Source organism: Chelonia mydas, chromosome 9 (assembly GCF_015237465.2).
Source record: "Chelonia mydas isolate rCheMyd1 chromosome 9, rCheMyd1.pri.v2, whole genome shotgun sequence".
NCBI lineage: Eukaryota > Metazoa > Chordata > Testudines > Cheloniidae > Chelonia > Chelonia mydas.
In genome coordinates, this window is record NC_057855.1 from 59,327,083 (window position 1) to 59,346,686 (window position 19,604).

General features: G+C 50.0%; 1 protein-coding gene across 3 annotated transcripts in view; it reads left to right on the forward strand.

The window, feature by feature from the left end:
• MID2 (midline 2) overlaps positions 1 to 19,604 on the forward strand; it is a 329,458-nt gene that overhangs the window by 304,031 nt on the left and 5,823 nt on the right. For all 3 annotated transcript variants that reach the window (XM_037908993.2, XM_037908991.2, XM_037908992.2), the window contains one exon: positions 3,433 to 3,640. In XM_037908993.2, coding sequence (XP_037764921.1) covers positions 3,433 to 3,640 — 208 coding nt within the window. The remainder of the gene's footprint in view (positions 1 to 3,432; positions 3,641 to 19,604) is intronic.

Sequence of the window (19,604 nt, forward strand, 5' to 3'; positions counted from 1 at the left end):
ATATTTCTCCCTGTACAGTTCATTGTGAGCACAATAACCATCTCTCTCCTGCTGTCTGGCTGCTGTTGAAGCCCTACACTGCTATCAGTAGTGCCCATCTCTAGCTGCCATCCTTCCTTTCCTTGTCATCTGTGCTCAAGTTTGAAGCAAAAGAAAATGGCCTGCTTTCTAAACAGTGAAGAGACTCGTTAGCGAGCTTGTGTTTCAGTCTCCGGCTCCTCTGCCTCTTTCAGCCCATTAGAGAGTATCACTAAAACTCGTCAGTCTCCCTTGCAGTGCAGCCTCCCACTGGTCCCTCATTTCCATCCTTCTGTGACTACAAAAGCCACTCTTGTTTTAACAACCCTGGCATTTTTACAGCAGCACCCAGCCAGCACCTGAGCACCCTGCAGACGATGGATTTGCCCTTTCAGCACCCCTGTGAACTAGATGAATGTTACTACCCATTCTGCGGATGGGGACACTGTGGCACGGAGAGGGAATTGAGTAACCCAGGCTCACTCCACATGTCCATGGTAGAGCTGAGAACAGGGTCCAGGTCTCCTGAATGCCAGTCCCATGCTGTAATCACACGCCCTGTCTAGTGCCAATCACTGTCCAGATGCTATTGCTACAATATCCTCGGGCTGGGCCAAGCTGTTAGAATCTCAGTTTGACTCTCAGGATGCATTCTGCCCCCTCCCGTGTTTCTTCCCAGCTAGCCCTGGTTTTGTTGTATGTTTTCCCTTTAATCTAAATGCCTAGTGATCCACTGATCTGTTAATTCTGAGTCCTGCAGCTCTGTGAAAGACCAGGGGCCCTCTGCTCTGGAGGGCCTCAGGATTAACTGGCAGGGCTGAAGTGCCCTGGAAATGCTGTATGTAAATCCAGGACTGGAGTGGCAGGGGGTTGGAGTGCTGTGACAGAGCTGCGTTTGTGAGGCCCATTGGGCAGGAACAGCAGGGGAGTTGCCGGTCAGGACTGAGGAGCATCAGGCCCCCTGGGCTGGAATAAAGTGAGGGACTGAGGGTCAGGCCTGGGATTCTTTGGCCGAGCTGCCTGTGTGCTGGAGGTGGGGAGCCGGACTAGGACAGCAGGGGATGCTGAATGTCCAGTTTACGGGGCATTGGCAGAGCTGGTTGCACAGAGCCTACGCACGCTGCGCTTGGCCTCCCGCTGGGGAAATCAGCAGTGTCTGCCCACACGATACCTGACTCAAGGTGATGCTCTTAGGGGCTTGCTTTTCTGGGCAGTAAATTCACGCTGTTTTTTTCTGAGGTGAATCTGGGTGATTGGTGCAAGCTGTTGTGGCTCAGGATGCTGCTGCATAGGTTGATAGCGCAGAATTCCCCAGCCCTCCAGATTCAAGGGCACTCGCTTTGCAAGAAGCCTGTCTCCTGCGCAAATGAAAGCCAGGCTCAAGAGCTGTCAGCATGTAAGTTTGCCCTGCCATGACGCTGTACAGAGTCAGATGAGTCATTCCTTTTTTCCTGGTGCAGAATCTGATCCCATTCATTTATAGCCAGGGCACCGTACCTTTCCCAGCATAGCAAAGAACAGAGGCTTTCAGAAAATTATTAGCACTGATTGTTGAATCGGTTGTGGAGCTGGGTCCCAGAAGAGGCAATTGTGGATTGCTCCATGTTTATCAGCGTGAGCAAGGCCAAATGTTCCCTGGCTGTAATGAATCTTTAGAAGGCTTTTATCAAAGCGAGCAGGAGAGTGAGTGCGTGTCAATTAGGAAATAGTTTGGCATTCTGACGGCTGGTAGCATGACAAAGGAATTTCAGTTGTGTTTCAAGCCAGCATTAAAAGATCTGCAGAGAACCCCTCAAAATCTGTATCGTTAATTGAGAATGAAGTACTCTCTCTGTAAGTGCATGTGCCACAGCGCCTGCTCTTTGATGCCACCGGATTGGGGAAGTATCAATGCTTATGACCGCAGCCTGTGCAAACCCAGATTTCATTGTATGCCTTTGGTTTGTTTCTGTAACTAGAGTGGTGTGTAAGGCACAGCCAGCGAGCAGAAGACACTGAGCTGAGACTTTCAGCTGGCAATAGAAAAAGTACTGAGAAACTAAGGGCATATTTCCTGCAATGTGTAATAACTGAACATATACTGCAGGGAGTAAATGGCACCGGCTGGAGGTGGGTATGTGGAGATTGGCTAGATAGTTCTGTTTTTCAGTGACATTATTGTACCAGTACTCAAAGTCTATTTGCCTTTCAGTATGTTTGTATAACTTTCATTAATGCTAATAGAGCAGTGGTTTTCAGTCGGTGGTCCGCAGGCCCCTAGGGGTCTGCAGACTATGTCTAAGATTTCCAAAGAGGCCCACACCTGCATTCAAAAAAATTTGGGGGCTCCACAAATGAAAAAAGGTTGAAAACCCACTGTAATAGAGAATAAACCCTTTAACGAATTCAAACTGCTTACCATGCTTAGATTTGGTTTCCACTGCTTTAGGGCATCCTAGGCTCCACTTCCATTATCTGGAACCAGCTCCCCATTTCTGTTAAAGGGAGCGTGTTTACTGCAGTAAGTCTGAACAACGTAAAACAATTGGGGGGGAGTGCCCCAGGACTGAGAGTTCCCCGCCCAAACATCCCAGCTGGGATGATTACACAATACCATAGCACTCATCAGCTACCCAGAACCCTTCATGGATACATCTTAAAGCACTTTACATAGGAGGGGCAGCCTCCTTATCTGCCTTTACAGATGGGGAAACTAAGGCATGGAGCCTTAAGTGACTGCCCAAGGTCACACAGCAAGTCTGTAGCAGAGCTGTGACCTAGCTCTCTTCAGTCCCAGTCCCGTACCCTGTCCACACCAAGGAGAAACCATTTACAGGCTTCAAGGAAAATGTAAAAACAGCCCCTATGCTATAGACCAGCAGTTTGGAGCAATGCTTGACTCCATTCTTAAGTGGCCGCACTTTCGCTCTCTTTTTAATTATTGCATTTGTTCCAACTATAATTAGACTTATTTCTCTCTAGCACAACTTCATAAATCTCTTCTGATTTCATCTCCGAGCTATTCCTCCCTTCTCTGCATTAGGTCAATGAAGATGAAATAAATTCACAATGCCAGCACACCACCAAGCTCCTGCCTGTGTCCTGTTGTGATGACTTACATGGGATTCAGGTGGTGCGTGGGCTGTTATTAGAATTAGAGGGACCTTTTGCTCTGGAATCAGCTCTTGGCAGTAGATTAGTGAGGCATGTGGTTGACCCTTGTCCTGCCAGCGGGGGCAGCCTGGAGGGTGCCAAGAATATATGGTACTTTTTATGAATGCTCTGGTATGTGGTTGGAAGGGCCAGGTACCCTGGCTGATGCCTTTCTCACATCCCATGGCTTGGTGTAACAGGCAGAAGAGAGGCAGTTCAGGTTCAGCCTGTGTGACAGGGAAGGAGACACACTAACCATCGGCATTTCTGTCCTCCTTTCAGGTCAGCCCTTTAAGTTGGATCCCAAGATGGCTCACAAGAAGCTGAAGCTCTCCAATGATGGGCTGCAGATGGAAAAGGACGAGAGCTCCTTGAAAAAGAGCCACACACCCGAGAGGTTCAGCGGTACTGGGTGCTATGGAGCAGCAGGCAACATATTCATCGACAGCGGGTGCCATTACTGGGAAGTGATGGTGGGATCCTCAACCTGGTAAGGAGATCTGCCAGGAAGTGCTCCATTCTCTTCCCCCTTTGTCCCTGCTCTGAAACTGACTGTGAGACAGTGTAATGAAAGGGCAGTCCCTTTATAGGGCCGTGTCACGGACAGAGGAGTGGCTGGTGCTTTCCCTACCACCTTTCTCACTGATCAGGGAGTTGTAGCTGCCGACTAATGCCAACTGCGAAATGACTCTCTGCAGTAACCCTGTACAGGTGATAGGTCACAGCCCCTCCCAAAGGCTCTCAGGTCAAATCTGCTCAGGTGCCATGGTGCAGTGTAGAAACGGCTGGTGCTGCGAAGTCCCATCAGAACATAAACCTGCGCTCGGTGTGTTCTGCCTGACATCAGCCCTAGTCACAGAGGTCCTCCCATGAGATCCCCACTGGCCATTTCACAGAAGATGCACAAGGCTGGACTCCAGCTTGCTGGTCCATAGCCCTGCAGGTTCCTCAGGGCTCATGGGCTAAGGCTCATGTGTCTTAATGGAGTCTGTGGCTCTGCCTCAGCTCTGAAGGGTAAGAAGTTGCTGCTGGGCCAGCCCTAGACACGCGGCCACTGCAGGAGTGTTACCTGAGGCCAGAGTGTTTACTCAGAGCGACAGGGACCTGCTGCTGCTTGCATGGCTGGCGGGTTCCCCTTTCACGAGTTCCGTAACAAGACCTGCTTTTTCCTTAGTTTGGCCCCTGGAGGATTAATGTCTCATTCCTCCTCATCTTGGCAGCCCCGTGTAATGGCAAGCCGAGCCCTGCCATCTGTAGAGCTTGTCTCTGTCTCAAGGGGCCCTCAGAAAGCTTTGCTGGCTCCAGCATGTGTGTCATTTCCTCGCGTGCTGTGTAAATTCACAGATTTGTACCCCAGCCTGGGCCCTCCCTGGCACTCCATCACAGAAACGTTCTGCTAGTGCATAAACGACAGGGCCCTGTTCAAGGGACCTCGGGACACTCCGCAGCAATAGGTCACGTTCCCCATGTCTAGCGCCCCAGCCTCTCCTTCTGAACAAGGCTCAGGAGTGTCACAGCTTAACGCATGTGGTGTCACAGGTGCTGCATGTTACTGACACTGCAGCACTGGGAATTTCAGGCCAGGAGAGAAGAGCTTCGTTACTAGGTGGCAGCAGTGGTGAAATTCAGGATAATAGCATCCCTGGGGACGTTAGAATAACGTAGACTGGAGTGCCTACCCTGGACAGCGGCAGCCTGGACAGCAGGGGTTGGTTCCCACAGTCTCCTCTGGGGCCTTTCATTTCTGTAACAGACACTGTTACAAAGTTAAAATCTGGAAGGTCAGTGAGGAGCAGAGGGGGAGAAATGAACGTGTGGGGCCCGCAAGACCAGAGCTGTTTCTTAGGGAGATCTGAGAAGAGCTCGGGAGTCAGTTACAGGTCCCTGCATGTCTGGGGTAGTTCAGAGGAGCTCCTCCTGTGGCCCATGCTGGACAGACATGCAGTGGTCCCTGCACAAGGGGGGTATGAGCAATGGGGTGCAAGCATGATAGCCACCCACTTGGCTGGTGCCCCAGGGATCGAACCAGGGACCTACAGAGCTAACAGCCTGAGCTTGAGAGCCCAGGCTCCCGAGGAGGGGGATTGGAACAATTCATCTCCTCTGCAGATCGGCCTTGGGGGGACCTGTCACGCACACTCACTAGCGGGCTACATGAGCGGCGACCGCGATGCCACAGCTAATGTACTGTGGAATGGCACAATCCAGCGGGGGAAATGTGTAATCAGAACAAAGTCTCTTGGCACCGTCCGTCACAGAACTCCGAGCACTTCCCTATGGCGGCTGGGTATCGTTAATCCCCATTGCAGGGCCGGGGCTCAGAGAGGGGAAGTGGCTTCCCGACAGTCACCCTGCTAAATTGGGGGGACACCCCAGGAGTTCTCAATCCTAGTGCTCTTCTGGCTTGGTGGAAGCCACCGTGCCTCTGCCTGGGATCTCTGGGTCCAGGAGGACAGCCAGACTGAGGAGCCAACATGTAGAGGAGTTTGGCAGAGGGCAGCGACATCACTGATGGGGAAGCACCATCAGAAGGGACAGTTGCCGGGTGATGCTGCCAGCGAAGAGGAAATAAGAAGTACGGGGAGTAGGTAGCACAGGAGGGGACTCTAATGCTGCTGGGGAGAGTCAGGGAGCAAAGGTGCAGGAAGGAGGGCTGGAGGGTATCAATGTGATGGGAAGTGTAGGGCTGACCAGGATACTTGGCAGAAGGGCACCAAGGTCTGAGGTAGGGACTGGACTGACTAGAGGAGTAAAGATGGAAGGCGCGGGCAGGAATCTGCCTCTGCTGCTGCCCTGTGTAGGATGGACAGAGCGACATGTGCTGTGCCATGCTGCAGGCAGAGGGTTAGTAAGGAGTCATGCACACCTTGGCTTTAGCCCTTTAGGATCCCCTTCCCCCAAAGGTGCTGCCAGTGCTGGCAAGCCAGTACTGAAGGGGTTAACAATTGGAGAGCACTCCCAGGCATGGGTTATCTGTATGGCTACATTGCCCAGGAGAACATGCAGCTGTCTGTATCACTGCCCCTCGGTGGGCAAAGGGGGCTGACACCGTTCTCTAGGCCAGTGCATCTGGGCAGGACTCAGTGGCACAGGCAGTGAAGAACTAGTTGTCGTTCACTCTCCCTCCATCAGTGTGCTTTGGGGATGCTTCTGCATTGCATTGCTTTGGGACAAGCCTCATTCACTGTGACAAGCTTCAAGCCTCAGGGAGCAGGATAAAACATCTTCATCGTGTCAGTGAAAATGCAAAGGTCCATGTATTTCCCGTCTGTCTGCCCTGGGACAGGCTGAAGGCGCCGCGCAGTTGTTAGAACAGCTGGAGTAATGGCAGATAGGGAGCCTCAATACATCAGTTCCAAATGTGATCTCTTCTGCATGCCTTTACTGCAATAGCTTAGGGGGAGAGGGGAGGCTGGCTTCCCCCGGAGAGTGTCTGACAAAATGCTGTAACCCCAAGCCGGGCTCCCCTGCAGAGTCCCACTGGCTGCAGGAGAGTTCAGGCTGGGTTGACACGGGAGAGGGTGACTTCAGTCGGCTGCCCTGGTGGAGCTACAGAAGCCTGGGAACTGGATTCAATGCAGAAATCCGTGAGCACCCTCTTGTGCGAAATCAGCAGCTGCTCTGCCGAGTCAGAGTGGCTGCAGCAGGGTGAGTGAGATCAGGATCCGGCTTTCCGTCAGCTCCTTGGTTCAAGGTTGGATGGTTGGCCTTGAGGCCAAGCTCGGAAAGTGGAATTCACTGTGGGAGGCTGTAATTGCCTGCAATGATTATTTTATGTGATGCTTAAATGTATGCACCCCAGTAAAAGGGTGTTTGCTTTTCCTGGTTCCCCAGGATCTGCAGCTGGTGAGTTGGTGCTGAGAGCAGGAAGATGTTTGCTGCTCTGAGTGTGCAGTGAGTTGTCATCCCAGCATTCAGAAGCACGGCTTGGTTTATTGTGGGGTTGGAGTGAATATCCCCTCAACCCTGGGCTGAGGTGGGCAGCTGCACCGAGGCGCTGGTCCTGCTCCCCGTGAAGTCAGTAGCAACTCTCACTGAGTTGTGCAGGGCCAGGAGCAGGCTGGAGGGAGCTGGAGGCTGAGTGGGAGTGTGGTGTGTTCATGCCTGGGTTGGCACATGAACAGATTATCCATTGCCCTGCAGCCTGTGGAGTCATTTATGTCTGTGCACGGTGGGTTTAAAACGCTGCTATTATGATGGAGTGGTGTCTCGCACTCACTGGCCCTGGCCAGAAATGGCTGCAGGGTCGGGGACAATTGGCGCATGGGCTTGGAGCTGAAGCGAGTGGAATTTGTCTCCGAGGACCCTTCGAATGCAGTCCATGAGAATGGGACCATGTCAAGAAATATCAAACAGACTCAGCAGATTCTTCATTCCCCCTTGCCAGCTGCTCTGAGCTCACTGCAGAGCAATGGCTCCTTCTGGGCAGCTTCTCCCCACTCCGCTGAAGCATTGGGTCTGCAGGGACGGAGACTGCTGCTGCTCCTCACCTCCCAGCGACATGCTTCACCTTGTCTCCTTTCCTGGAGTGCCTTCACACCCAAAGAGAACTTGTACTCAGCCTTTGAGACACTCCCTTTCTGAGCACAGTCTGTGTGGCCGAGCCCTGCCTTGGCCAGAGCCACGAGGGAATTGACACGGCAACCCTTGGGTCTGCTGCTGGGGTAAGGCAGGCCAAGCTACTGCCACTGGGGTGCCCCTAGCTCACCCGTTGCTGCTTAGCAGCTGCTGCAAATGGTAACATGTCTGCTGGCTGGGGAGCTGAACACGGAATCGCAGCCCTGTCCACCCAGACCCTGCAGTGGGTGCCAGGTGGCATGTGGAGATATCCTGCCTAACCCTAGCAGTGCTGAGGGAAGACCTCTGCCTCACTCACCTGTCACACTGTATAGAGGGGGGCTTGGGAATTTGATTTGTAAGTTGTTTCACAGGAAACTGAATTTTATTAGGGGCTGTGCCTTAGAAATGAATCAGTTCCAAGAGTTGGTTTGTCGATGACTGAGTCATTCAGTCCCTATAGCTGAAGAAGTTCATTTAAAATATACAGCAGTACCACAGGCTCTGAACAGAGGTGCACATAGGTGTACACAAGAGACAGCCACATGCTGAAAGAAGGCAAAAGTATAATTGGGTTGGCTACAGCCATAACTCAGAGTGAGCCTGGAGCCTTGTGTCTCATAGGCCTTGTCTACACTGCCACTTTACAGTGCTGCAACTTTCTTGCTCAAGGGTGTGAAAAAACACCCCCCGAGCCCCCTGAATTTCAGCGCTGTAAAGTGGCAGTGTAGACAGTGCTTCAGTGCTGGGAGCCACGCTCTGGCAGCGCTGGGAGCCACGCTCCCCTCATGGGGGTGGGTTTTTTACAGCACTGGGAGAGCTCTCTCCCAGCGCTGGTGCTGTGACTACACAGCCACGTTAAAGCGGTGCCATGGCAGCATTTTAACATTGCTAGTGAAGACATACCCGTAGAAACTTACAGAAAAGGTGCATTGATCAAAGGCACAGCAGGGCCTGCAGCTTTCTGCAGCCTTCAATAAATATTCCATTTCCCCTCCGCTCAGCCCCTGCCCAAATACCCAATCAAACTCCATCCCCGAAGCAAACGTGTCTCTTTGTCCCATCACTTCATTGTCACAAAGGACAGGATTAGATTTGGTGCAAATGAACATTGCTGATGTGCAGGGCTTCTCAGTGTGAAGACAGCTGTGTCAAACTCCCTTCCTCCCCCCCGCACGGCTGAACACAGACAGCATTCCCCGCCTCCATCAAGGACCTAGAGGTGCCAGCTTATGCTGGCAGAAGCAAATCAAAAAGTAATAGAAGGAAATGAAATGGCTCTTTGGTGGCCAAAACTTCAAATGGCAAGTTCATTAATGACGGCCTGAGGGAAATGCCTGCAGTCCATGACATTCCTGCTTCAGTGCTTTCTCCGGCTGCTATTTCTTGGACAAAACTCCTAGCCCGTACAGTTCACCTGCTAGCTCCCTGGCTGGAATATAATGAGGAACCCAACAGCTCTTTGAATGCTTCAGGGTCAAGGCTCTCCTGATGGGGCAAAAATAATCAGATGCTTCTCCTTTCTCTGCCCTTAGAAGATAGAGAGTTGTTGAGACAAAGGTGCCCTTTCAGGAAGGATAATACAACCCAGCTACAAGTGTGTGCCCTGCTTTTTGGGTACTTTAATTTTTTGATTTGTGCATGAATAGCCAAACAAGGTTCAGATCTTCCAGACATTGCTGGGACCCACCATCACATCTCTCACTAATTCCTACTCAAGCCTTTTTGAGAAATACAACCGCTCTTTCATGAACAGGCTGCCAGCTGACCTACCCTCAGGAATGGGTGTTTGGCTATTCATGCATTCCTTCCATTCTATTCCTGTTTTTCCCCTGTCCTTCCTCCCACAGTGTAGAGTAGTCCATGTAAAGGGATCAGTGTTGGGTTATATTGGAGAAAACCTAATAGTGATGTATGTAAGGCTTCAATAGTGGCAAAACCCTTGAAACCTCAAAGGACTCCCCCTTGAGGGTACTTATCTGGCCCTCATTACCACAGTATGCCAGCACCTGACACTCTTGTAAGGTATTGCCCCTCACAGCACCCCGGTACCAAGGGATAGTGCTGGCTGTATTACAGTCAGAGAACTGAGGTGCAAAGACCTAAGGTTTTGCCCAGGATCACACAGAGAATCTGGGGCCAAGTAGGGTATTGAACCTGGGTTTTCCAAATCTTAGGCTAATGCCCTGGTCACTAAACCATCTTTCCTCTGTCTTCAGAAGTCATTTTTGAAACAGATCTCAAACACAGGTGCAGTCTTACAGGGATGTCCTAGTGCAGAGAGAAACTAGCCAGCTGTTCTGCACAAAAATGTGTCTCTTTCCAGTTTATTAACAAAAAGCAAGAGCTGCATATTAGTCACATCAGGTTTATCTTTGTATGTAAAATGTATGGCTAGGAATATGAGTCATATACCTGCAGTGTGTTACAGCTGTTTTAAATAACATGGCAGGGGGTCAGCCTTTTAACATGTCACATGTATTCTAATCTAAAGGATCCAAATATACTGTCCCCATAATGCAGAGTTACACAAGAAGCCGTTCTAGTTGGGGACAGATCATTCTCTCTGCCTGATGAGCAGAAGCCTCCCTGGGATTATTCTCCCTTTAAGAGAACAAGTGCATTTTTCTGGCACAGCTGAAGTGACAGCCAGCTCCTGAATGCTGCAGGCCATGTGAGGCACAGCAGGGCTGGCAAGTGAAAGGACAGGGGGTGGGGGAGTGTACATGGATGTGTGGCCTCCTGCGCCATGGCTTGGCAACCACTTTTCAATCAGCAGCCTTCCAGACTGTGTCAGGCTATAAGAGTGCTGCAGAATCAGATTCATTCATACCTGCTTTTTCTGCAGAGGGGCACATGGAGCGAGCACTTTGGCCTCATTACCCACAATCTGAGCCATTGGGTTCATACCTGGTGGAGACACATGCTCTTCTGACTCCAGGATATGCACAGGTGTCACTGAGGCAGAACTGGATCCAGCATGCTTGGGTTTCATTGCCTTTGAATGTGTGCGTTGGGGAGCTGGCAGGGTCAAGCTGCTTGGATGGCAATATGCCCACAGCAAGGTTAATGAAATTTGAACAAAAGAGAAAAATCCATCACAGAAGGAAATCTTGCATGTAAACAACAACATCTTGTCAGGATGCATCCTCCCTCCTGCTCTAAGACAGTGGTTTTCAAACTTTTTTTCTGGGGACCCAGCTGAAGAAAATTGTTGATGCCTGCGACACAGTGGAGCTGGGGATGAGGGGCTCAGGGCTGGGGAGAGGGTTGAGGTGCAGGGGTGGGGCTGGGAATGAGGGATTCAAGGTGTGGGAGGGGACCCTGGGCTGGGGCAGGGGCTTGGGGTGCGGGAGGGGGTCTAGGCTCTGGGTTGGAGATGCAGGCTCTGGGATGAGGCTGGGGATGAGGGGTTTTGGATGCAGGAAAGGGTTCCAGATTTGCGGGGGGGCTCAGGACTGAGGCAGTGGATTGGGGCACAGGGTTGGAACATGGACTTGCCTCTGGCAGCTCCCAGTCAGCAGCGCAGCGGGGGTGCTAAGGCAGGCTTCCCACCTGTCCTGGCACTATGGACCGTGCTGCACCCCAGAAGTGGCCAGCAGCTGGTCCGGCTCCCAGGCGGAGGTGTGCAAGTGGCTTCGCACGACTCTTGCCCACAGGCACCGCCCCCAGTTCCTATTGGCTGGTTCTCTGCCTAGAAGCCGGACCCACTGCTGGCTGCTTCTGGAGCGCAGCACGGTGTCGAAACAGGTAGGAACTAGCCTGCCTTAGCTGGGCAGCACCGCCGACGGGACTTTTAACGCCCTGGTCAGCGGTGCTGACCAGAGTGACCCAGTGCCTGACATGCCATGACCCAGTACTGTGTCACCACCCCAACTTTGATAAATGCTGTTCTAGGACATTAAAAGGCCAAGAAAATGGCATTAAAAGGGTTCTGGTGTCAGGGTTACACTAATACAAACCCAGGTAAAGCAGAAACAGAATCATAGAAAAATAGGACTAAGGGACCTCAAGAGCTCATCTAGCCCCAGCCTTCTGCCCCGAGGTGGGACCCAGTCAACCCAGACCATCCTTTGCAGGTGTTTGTCTGTCCTGCCCTTAAAAACCTCCAGTGATGGGGATCCCACAGTCTCCCTTGGAAGCCTGTTTCAGAGCTTAGCTTCCCCTGTAGTTAGAAAGTTTTTCTTTTCTTAAGACTAAACATGCCCAGTTTTTTTTAATCTTTCCTCCTAGGTCAGGTTTTCCAAACCTTTTGTTTTTGTTGCTCTCCTCCGGACTCTCTCCAGTTTGTCCCCATCTTTCCTGAAATGTGGTGCCCAGAACTGGACACAGTACTCCAGCTGAGGCCACAGCAGTGCCGAGCAGGACAAATACCTCCCGTTTCTTACATATGACACTCCTATTAATACCCCATAGAATAATATTGGCCTTTTTTCACAACTTCATCTCATTGTTGACTCAGATTCATATTTGTGATCCACTATAAACCCCAGATCCTTTTCAGCAGTACTGCCACCTAGCCAGTGTTCCCTGTTTAATAGTCGTGCATTTGATTTTTCCTTCCTGAGTGTAGTACTTTTCACTTATCATTATTGAATTTCATTTTGTTGATTTCAGACCAATTGTCCAATTTGTCGAGGTCGTTTTGAATTCTAATCCTGTCTTCCAAAGTGCTTGCTGCCCCTCACAGCTTGGTGTCATCTGCAATTTGTATAAGCACACTCTCCACTAAATTGTGCTCCAACTTCATAGTAATTTTATCTAGACAACATTTCCCTAGTTTGTTTATGAGTGTGCCATGTGGGACTGTATCCAAAGCATTAGTAAAATCAAGATGTATCACATCTACTGGTTCCCCCCATCCACTAGGCCAGTAACCCTGTCAAAGAAGGAAATTAGGTTGGTTTGGTAGGCTTTGTTTTGACAAATCCATGCTGGTTATTCCTTATAACCCAGCTATTCTGCAGGTGCTCACAAATTGAGTGTTTAGTCAATGGAGGTGCTTACGAAGTAGACCCACCAAATGGACCGTGGACCATGGCCTGTTTTCAGAAGGGGCCTGTGAGCCCAAAGATCCCTTGATGCCCACTCACACTCAGCACCAGACCCACACAGATTCAGAAGGCTAGCAACATACACATCAGTGAAGGGGGGCCTGTGGTTAAACATTGATAAACACCCATTTTGATTCCTAAAATGAGCTGTAATTTTGCCCAAAAAGAAACCCATTTACATCAGAAAGTTCCCAAGCTAATGTACTGCGAGTGCCTGTATAGGGCATGTGCCATGAGCTGGGGAAGCCTGCCAGTGTGTGTTGGAGTGTTAAAGCATTCGATAGTGCCTTCCCCGTGTATCACTGTGTGCCAGGCAGCACACGAGCAGTGCTAATGCAAGTGTCAGGGGTTTTGGCTGTTTCATATAAAGTCCAATCATGGCCTAGCTTGGGGGGTTTTGTGTAACTTTCCTAGAATCCAGCATTTCCTCTCTAATGGCTGGAAACCTGGGAAAAGATATTGACCCCAGTGATAGCTAGAGATTTCCTGGGAGAGTAAGCAGGCTAGCCTGTGCCTTTGAGATAGAATGTCGTAAGTTTTAGCCCCCAGGATGCTTAGAGTTCTACAATCTGCTACTGCATGAGTATGCTGGCAGATGGTAGAGGGCTCAGACAGCAAGACAGAGCCCTCAGACTTGGGAATATCAGTCAGTTGAACCAGAACAGTAACGTTGCATATTGTATAAGATCATTGCCACTGTGAAAGGCATATGCCCCAAATATTGTGCGTCCCAGTTTCTGCAACATTAAAAGCAAGGTAACACTTTACTTCTGGAGTATTCATTTCTTTCTGGTGCTGTCATTACTACATGATTAGCAGAAACTGTTTTTTAGAAATTAATTATCACAAGCTAGAGATGTGTACATATGATTTAAAAATATGTAACAGACCTCCTGCACACCTCAGAGGTGGGTGCATGTGTGTTTGTCATATTAGAGCTGTGAGTTCTATTCCCAGCTTGTGTCACTTCTCAGGTGGGTAGGAGGCCTTGCTCGGAAATAAGGACTGTGATCGGCACAGAATTTTTAACACCAATCAATAGAAGATGTGAGACTTAATTGACAATCACCTGGTTCCCCACACAGTGCACCTTCCCTTAGGTGGGAGGGGGGTACCTTGATGTGGGAAAAGCAACAGATGCAGGAGGAGGATCCAGACCCATTGTCGTCCATCCTATTCAGAGCAGTTCTGTTTAACTAACATACTGAAGCGAGGTTCTGGGCTGGTGGATGTGCGTGGCAATGGAATGTTCAGGGTTCGGCTGCAAATCAAGAATAAGCTGTACTGTGCAAAACCACCCAAGACAGAGGTGGGCAAACTATGGCGCGCGGTCCGGATCCAGCCCACAAGCCACACTATGCAGCTCGGCCCCGCTCCAGCGCTACAGCTGGGGCGCTGGGTCGGAGACAGGACCATGCGGCTCAGCCCCACTCCAGAACTCAAGCCAGGGGACTGGGTCGGGGGCACCCACAGCTGCTTTGGCCCCACTCCGGCCAGGGCACAGGATCAGGGGCCGCACCACGCAGCTCGGCACTACTCCAGCGCTCCAGCCGTGGGCACAGGGTCGGGGGCTGCACCACACAGCTCCTGGAAACCGCGGCATGGCCCCGCTCTGGCTCCTAGGCACTCCAATGGGAGATGCAGGGGCAGTGCCTGTGGATGGGGCAGCGTACAGAGCCAGCTGGCCCCGCCTCCATGTAGGAGCCGGAGAAGGGACATGCCACTGCTTCCAGGAGCTGCTTGAGGTAAGTGCTGCTCGGAGCCTGCACCCCCTGAGCCTCTCACCACGCCCCTGCCCCAGCCCTGATCCCCCTCCTGCCCTCCAAACCTCTCAGTCCCAGCCCAGAGCACCCTCCTACACCCCAAACTCCTCATTCTCAGCCCCCCACACACACACATACACCCCAACCCCAATTTTGTGAGCATTCATGACCTGCCATACAATTTCTATTCCCCGAGGTGGCCCTCAGGCCGAAAAGTTTGCCCACCCCAACTCAGGAAATGGCAAAAGCTCATAACTTGTGAAAATTTGAACAAGCAGTTGTGAAACCAGCAAAAGACTCCTCCTCCTTCACCCCAGGAGTAACCCCCTGCCTCCAGCAAACCCCAGGGGCCACAGATTCTTCATATCGATCAGAAGAACTTCTTTGATGGAAGTGTTAGGCATCCTCAGTATAGGGCCTGCTGCTGCTCCCCTGTAATGTCCCTGTCACTTACGTTGCTATTAAGTGGGATTTAGAGGAAATACTCACACTTTCCCACAGACTTCCTAAAACCAGTGAAGCAATAAAACACTCTGTCAGAGGCTGGGTAATTGTGTGGCCAATAGTATTTATGCTCAGTAGGCCAGTCCATCAGTTCTCACATCCACTGGTCACCACAGGGCCCCAAAGGCAGTTCACTCGTACACAGGACTGCACCGAGGGGCAGATGCTTTAGGGTTTGGGGCTGGTTTGTTTTTGCTGGTTTTGTGTCCCTGAAGCACCCATCATTGGCCACTGCCTGAGGCAGGACACCATGTTTGTTGCACCAGTGGTCTCTAAACTGGTACAAACCCCCCATGTTCCTGTTACTGGGAGCCGGCATGTTCCCTTCTGCCTTGGCTGATTCCTAATGCATCCACATGCTCTTCTGGAGGCTCTTGGGCCCCTCACAAGCTGAAAAACCTTCCAAGAACCCTGATGCCCTCAAATGCCTTTCTCAGCCCTCTCATGACCCCAGCATGTCCCTTCTGCTGCCAAGGCCTCCTTTCAAGTCCCTGCGACTGCCCCCCGAACACCCATTTACAGGTTGTCCCACTGATGAGTGAGTTGTTGAATGAGTTAATCCCACATGTGATCTGAGTGTAGCACATGGGCCACTAGCTGCTACCACATGTGCCTCTGTGATGAGGTCCTCCTCAAAGCTTCCCAGGTGTTAAAACGACACCGTTTCATCAGGGAGCCCCTGCTGTGCTCAGATTTGGCTATGAAGAATTGTGGTTTGCTAAACTCTGAGAAAGCCCTGGCAGCCAGACTGCTGGGAAGGCTCTGCTTCTGTTCATCACCAGGCATGGTGCGAGTTAGCTGTGAGCCATCACAGAGCCATCATCAAGCTGATCCCATTTTTAAAACTGTTTTGCCTTGGCTGTAACAATGGGCCTAAAATGGAAGGCTCCTGCTGAAAGAGCCTGGCTGTGTCACTTCTAGCCCTCTTCCTTCCTGGCAGGGAAGGAACAATGCTTTTCTTAGCAGCACTTCGGCAGGTTCATTTTCTATGGAGTAAAGCTGTTTTTATGCCGCTTTTACGCTGTCACATGTAAGGCTGCAGCATTCTACGTGTCATGAGGATCCGTGTAGGAGGAAACAGATGGCATGTTATGAAGCAGCGGGATAGCTGCACACTGAAAATGTAACAGTTTCTTTGCTGAAACCACTGTGAAATCTCCAGGAGATAAGAGGGAAGGTCCTCTCATGGATCAGTAACTGGTTAAAGATAGGAAACAAAGGGTAGGAATAAACGGTCAGTTTTCATAATAGAGAAATGTAACTAGCGGGGTCCCCCAAAGATCTATACTGGGACCTTTGCTGTTCAACTTATTTATAAATGCTCTGGAAAATTGGGTGAACAGAGAGGCAAAATTTGTAGATGATACAAAATTAGTCAAGATAGTTAAGTCCAAAGCAGACTGTGAAGAGCTACAAAGGGATCTCAGAAAACTGGGTGACTGAGCAACGAAATGGCAGCTGAAATTCAGTGTTGGGAAATGCGAAGTAATGCACATTGGAAAACATAATCCCAACTATACATAGAATGATGGGGTCTAAATTAACTGCTACCACTCAAGAAAGAGACCTCGGAGTCCTTGTGGATAGTTCTCTGAAAACGTCCACTCAAAGTGCAGCAGCAGTCAAAAAAGCGAACAGAATGTTAGGAACCACTAGGAAAGGGATAGATGAGAAGACAGAAAATATCATAATTCTTCTAAATAAATCCATGCTATGCCCACACCTTGAATACTGTGTGCAGTTCTGGTCACCCCATCTCAAAAAAGATATATTGGAATTGGAAAAGACATAAGGAAAGGCAACAAAAATGATTAGCATTGTCCATATGAGGAGAGATTAAAGAGACTGGAACTGTTCAGTTTGGAAAAGAGGCGACTAAGATTGAATGTGATAGAGTTCTATAAAATCGTAACTGGTATGAAGAAAGTGAAGAAGGCAATGTTATTTACTCCTTCACATAACACAAGAACCAGGCATCACCCAATGAAATTAATAGGCAGCAGGTTTAAAACAAACAAAAGGAAGTATTTCTTCACACAATACATAGTCAATTTGTGGAACTCCTTGCATGGGGATGGTTCAAAAGGTTCAAAAAAGAACTAGATAAGTTCACAGAGGTTAGCCGAGCTATTAGCCGAGATGGTAAGGGATGCAACCCCATGCTCTGGGTGTCCCTAGCCTCTGATTGCCAGAAGCTCAAAGTGGATGACAGGGGATGGATCACTCAATGATTGCCCTGTTCTGTTCAGTCCCTCTGAAGCACTTGGCATTAGCCACTATTGGAATACAAGCTATTGAGCTAGATGGCCCATTGATCTGACCTGCTATGGCCATTATTATGTTTATTCTGAAGAGTGCATTCAGTTCTCCTGCATTATTAGTGTTGTGATCACGCCCAGAGGCCACCCATCTAAGACACAAAGAGGACTCTCACCGTTAAAAATTTGCACCTTATTTCTAGTCTGAATTTGTCTAGCTTCAACTTCCAGCCACTGGATCGTGTTAGACCTTCCTCGGCTGGATTGAAGAGCCCATTATTAAATATTTGTTCCCCATGTAGATACTTAGAGCCTTATCAAGTCATCCCTTAACCTTCTCTTTGTTAAGCTAAATAGATTGAGCTCCTTAAGTCTATCACTAAAAGGCAGGTTTTCTAACCTTTTACTCATTCTCATGACTCTTCTCCAAACACTCTCCAATTTTTCAACCTGCATCTGAAATTGTGGGGCCCAGAACTGGACACAGGATTCCAGCAGCGGTCGCACCAGTGCCAAATCCAGAGGTAAAATAACCCGTCTGCTCCTACTCGAGATTCCCCTGTTTATGCATCCCAGGATCTCATTCACTCTTTTGGCTACAGCATCACACTGAGCACTCATGTTCAGCTGATTATCCAACACCTCCTCTCCTCCCCCCCAAAAAATCTTTTTCAGAATCCCTGCTTCCCAGGATAGCACTTCCCCATGCTGTAGGTATGGCCAACATTCTTTGTTCCTAGACAATACATTTACATTTAGCCATATTACAACACACTGTTTGCTTTCACCCAGTTTACCAAGCAATCCAGATCGCTCTGTATCAGTAACCTGTCCTCTTCATTCTTTATCTCCCCTCCCTTGCAAAATTTTGTGTCATCTGCAAATTTTATTAGTGAGGATTTTATGTTTTCTTCCCGTTCATTGGTAAAAATGTTAAATAGCACAAGGCCAAGACCCGAGCCCCCACTGGAAACAAACCCACTCAATGATGATTCCCCCGTTACAATTACATTTTGAGACCTGTCTGTTATGTGTAGCTGCAGTGAATGGGGAAGAAGTACATTGGAGCCGCTTGGGGGAGTTGTGATTGTGATGTGACGAGAGTGTCTCCTAACCACCCCCCTCCCTCATGTATGTGATGAAAGGAAAGGGGCCCATGGACTGCGAGGGACCAGTCTGCAGCATGTCTGTACAGGACTGTGCAGGTTGTGTCAGGAGCAGGCTACTGGGGTGGGATACGAGACCAGGCTGGATTGAATGATGGGATGGGGAAAGTCCAGGTTTAGGGGTAGCCTGTGTGCAGGCGTGAAGGGCTGTAGAAGGGTACAAAGTGGTTGTTACATTTGACAGGTGTGGTGGTCTGTGTGGGGAGCAGTGTTTGAGCACAGGGTAGGTACAAGTAGTGCCTGGCCATTACTGTGACAAGGCAGAGTGGGAGTGAGTGTGTCATGGTCGTGCTGGGGCACCGCTCAAAGAGGGCACAGTTAAGGCTGTGTGGGCATGTACCTTATCTCTGTATTTCCTGGTTTTCAGAGGTTTGAGTTTTGCTGAGCCCAGTGCAAGGTATCACCCGACAGCCTGAACTTTGCATTAGCAAAGGGTTTTTGCCATTTAGTTTCCTAGTTGTTTAAACAGAGACATGTTTGTTGGTAGGAGCTACTGGTCATTTAAGCCGTTGTATTCTCACCTCGTTGTGCAGTTGATATGCTACTGTCCCAAGGTAATAATCAAAAGCCCTAGCTCTGATATAGTGCTTTTCATCAGTAGATCTCAGAGAACTTTACAGCATTATCCCCATTTTACTGAAGGGAAACTGAGCCACAGAGTGGCAACTTGCCCAAGGTCACCCAGCCAGTGGCAGAGCTAGCAATAGTTCCAGTCCAGTGGTCCCTCCACCTGGATACACGGTTGCCCTGTTATTTTTCAGTGCTCCCTCCCCTCCTGTATGGTTTGTTATATTGGAATGGTCTGGCTTTGAAAGGTTTGCAATGTGTAGCTGCTAACAGGGCCCTAGAGAAATCCCATCTGTCCTCTATGTCCCAAACCTTGACAGCTTTATGGTAGGCTTGTTACAGTGACTGACCAATCAGCAGGTGAGAGCAGGCTGGTGTGTCTCCTTCTCCACCCACTGCCCACCCCTCTCCTCCCCTCCAACACTTCGTCCTCCTCCTCCTCCCGCTCCCCTTCCTGTCCCACTAAGCCATGAGCTGATCCCGCAGAAACCAGTGACATGTCTGAAGTTGCTCCTTGCTGTCTCCTGTTCTGTGCTGCTGTGCACACATGTCTGTCACAGACTATTACTGGAGGGCCTCACACTA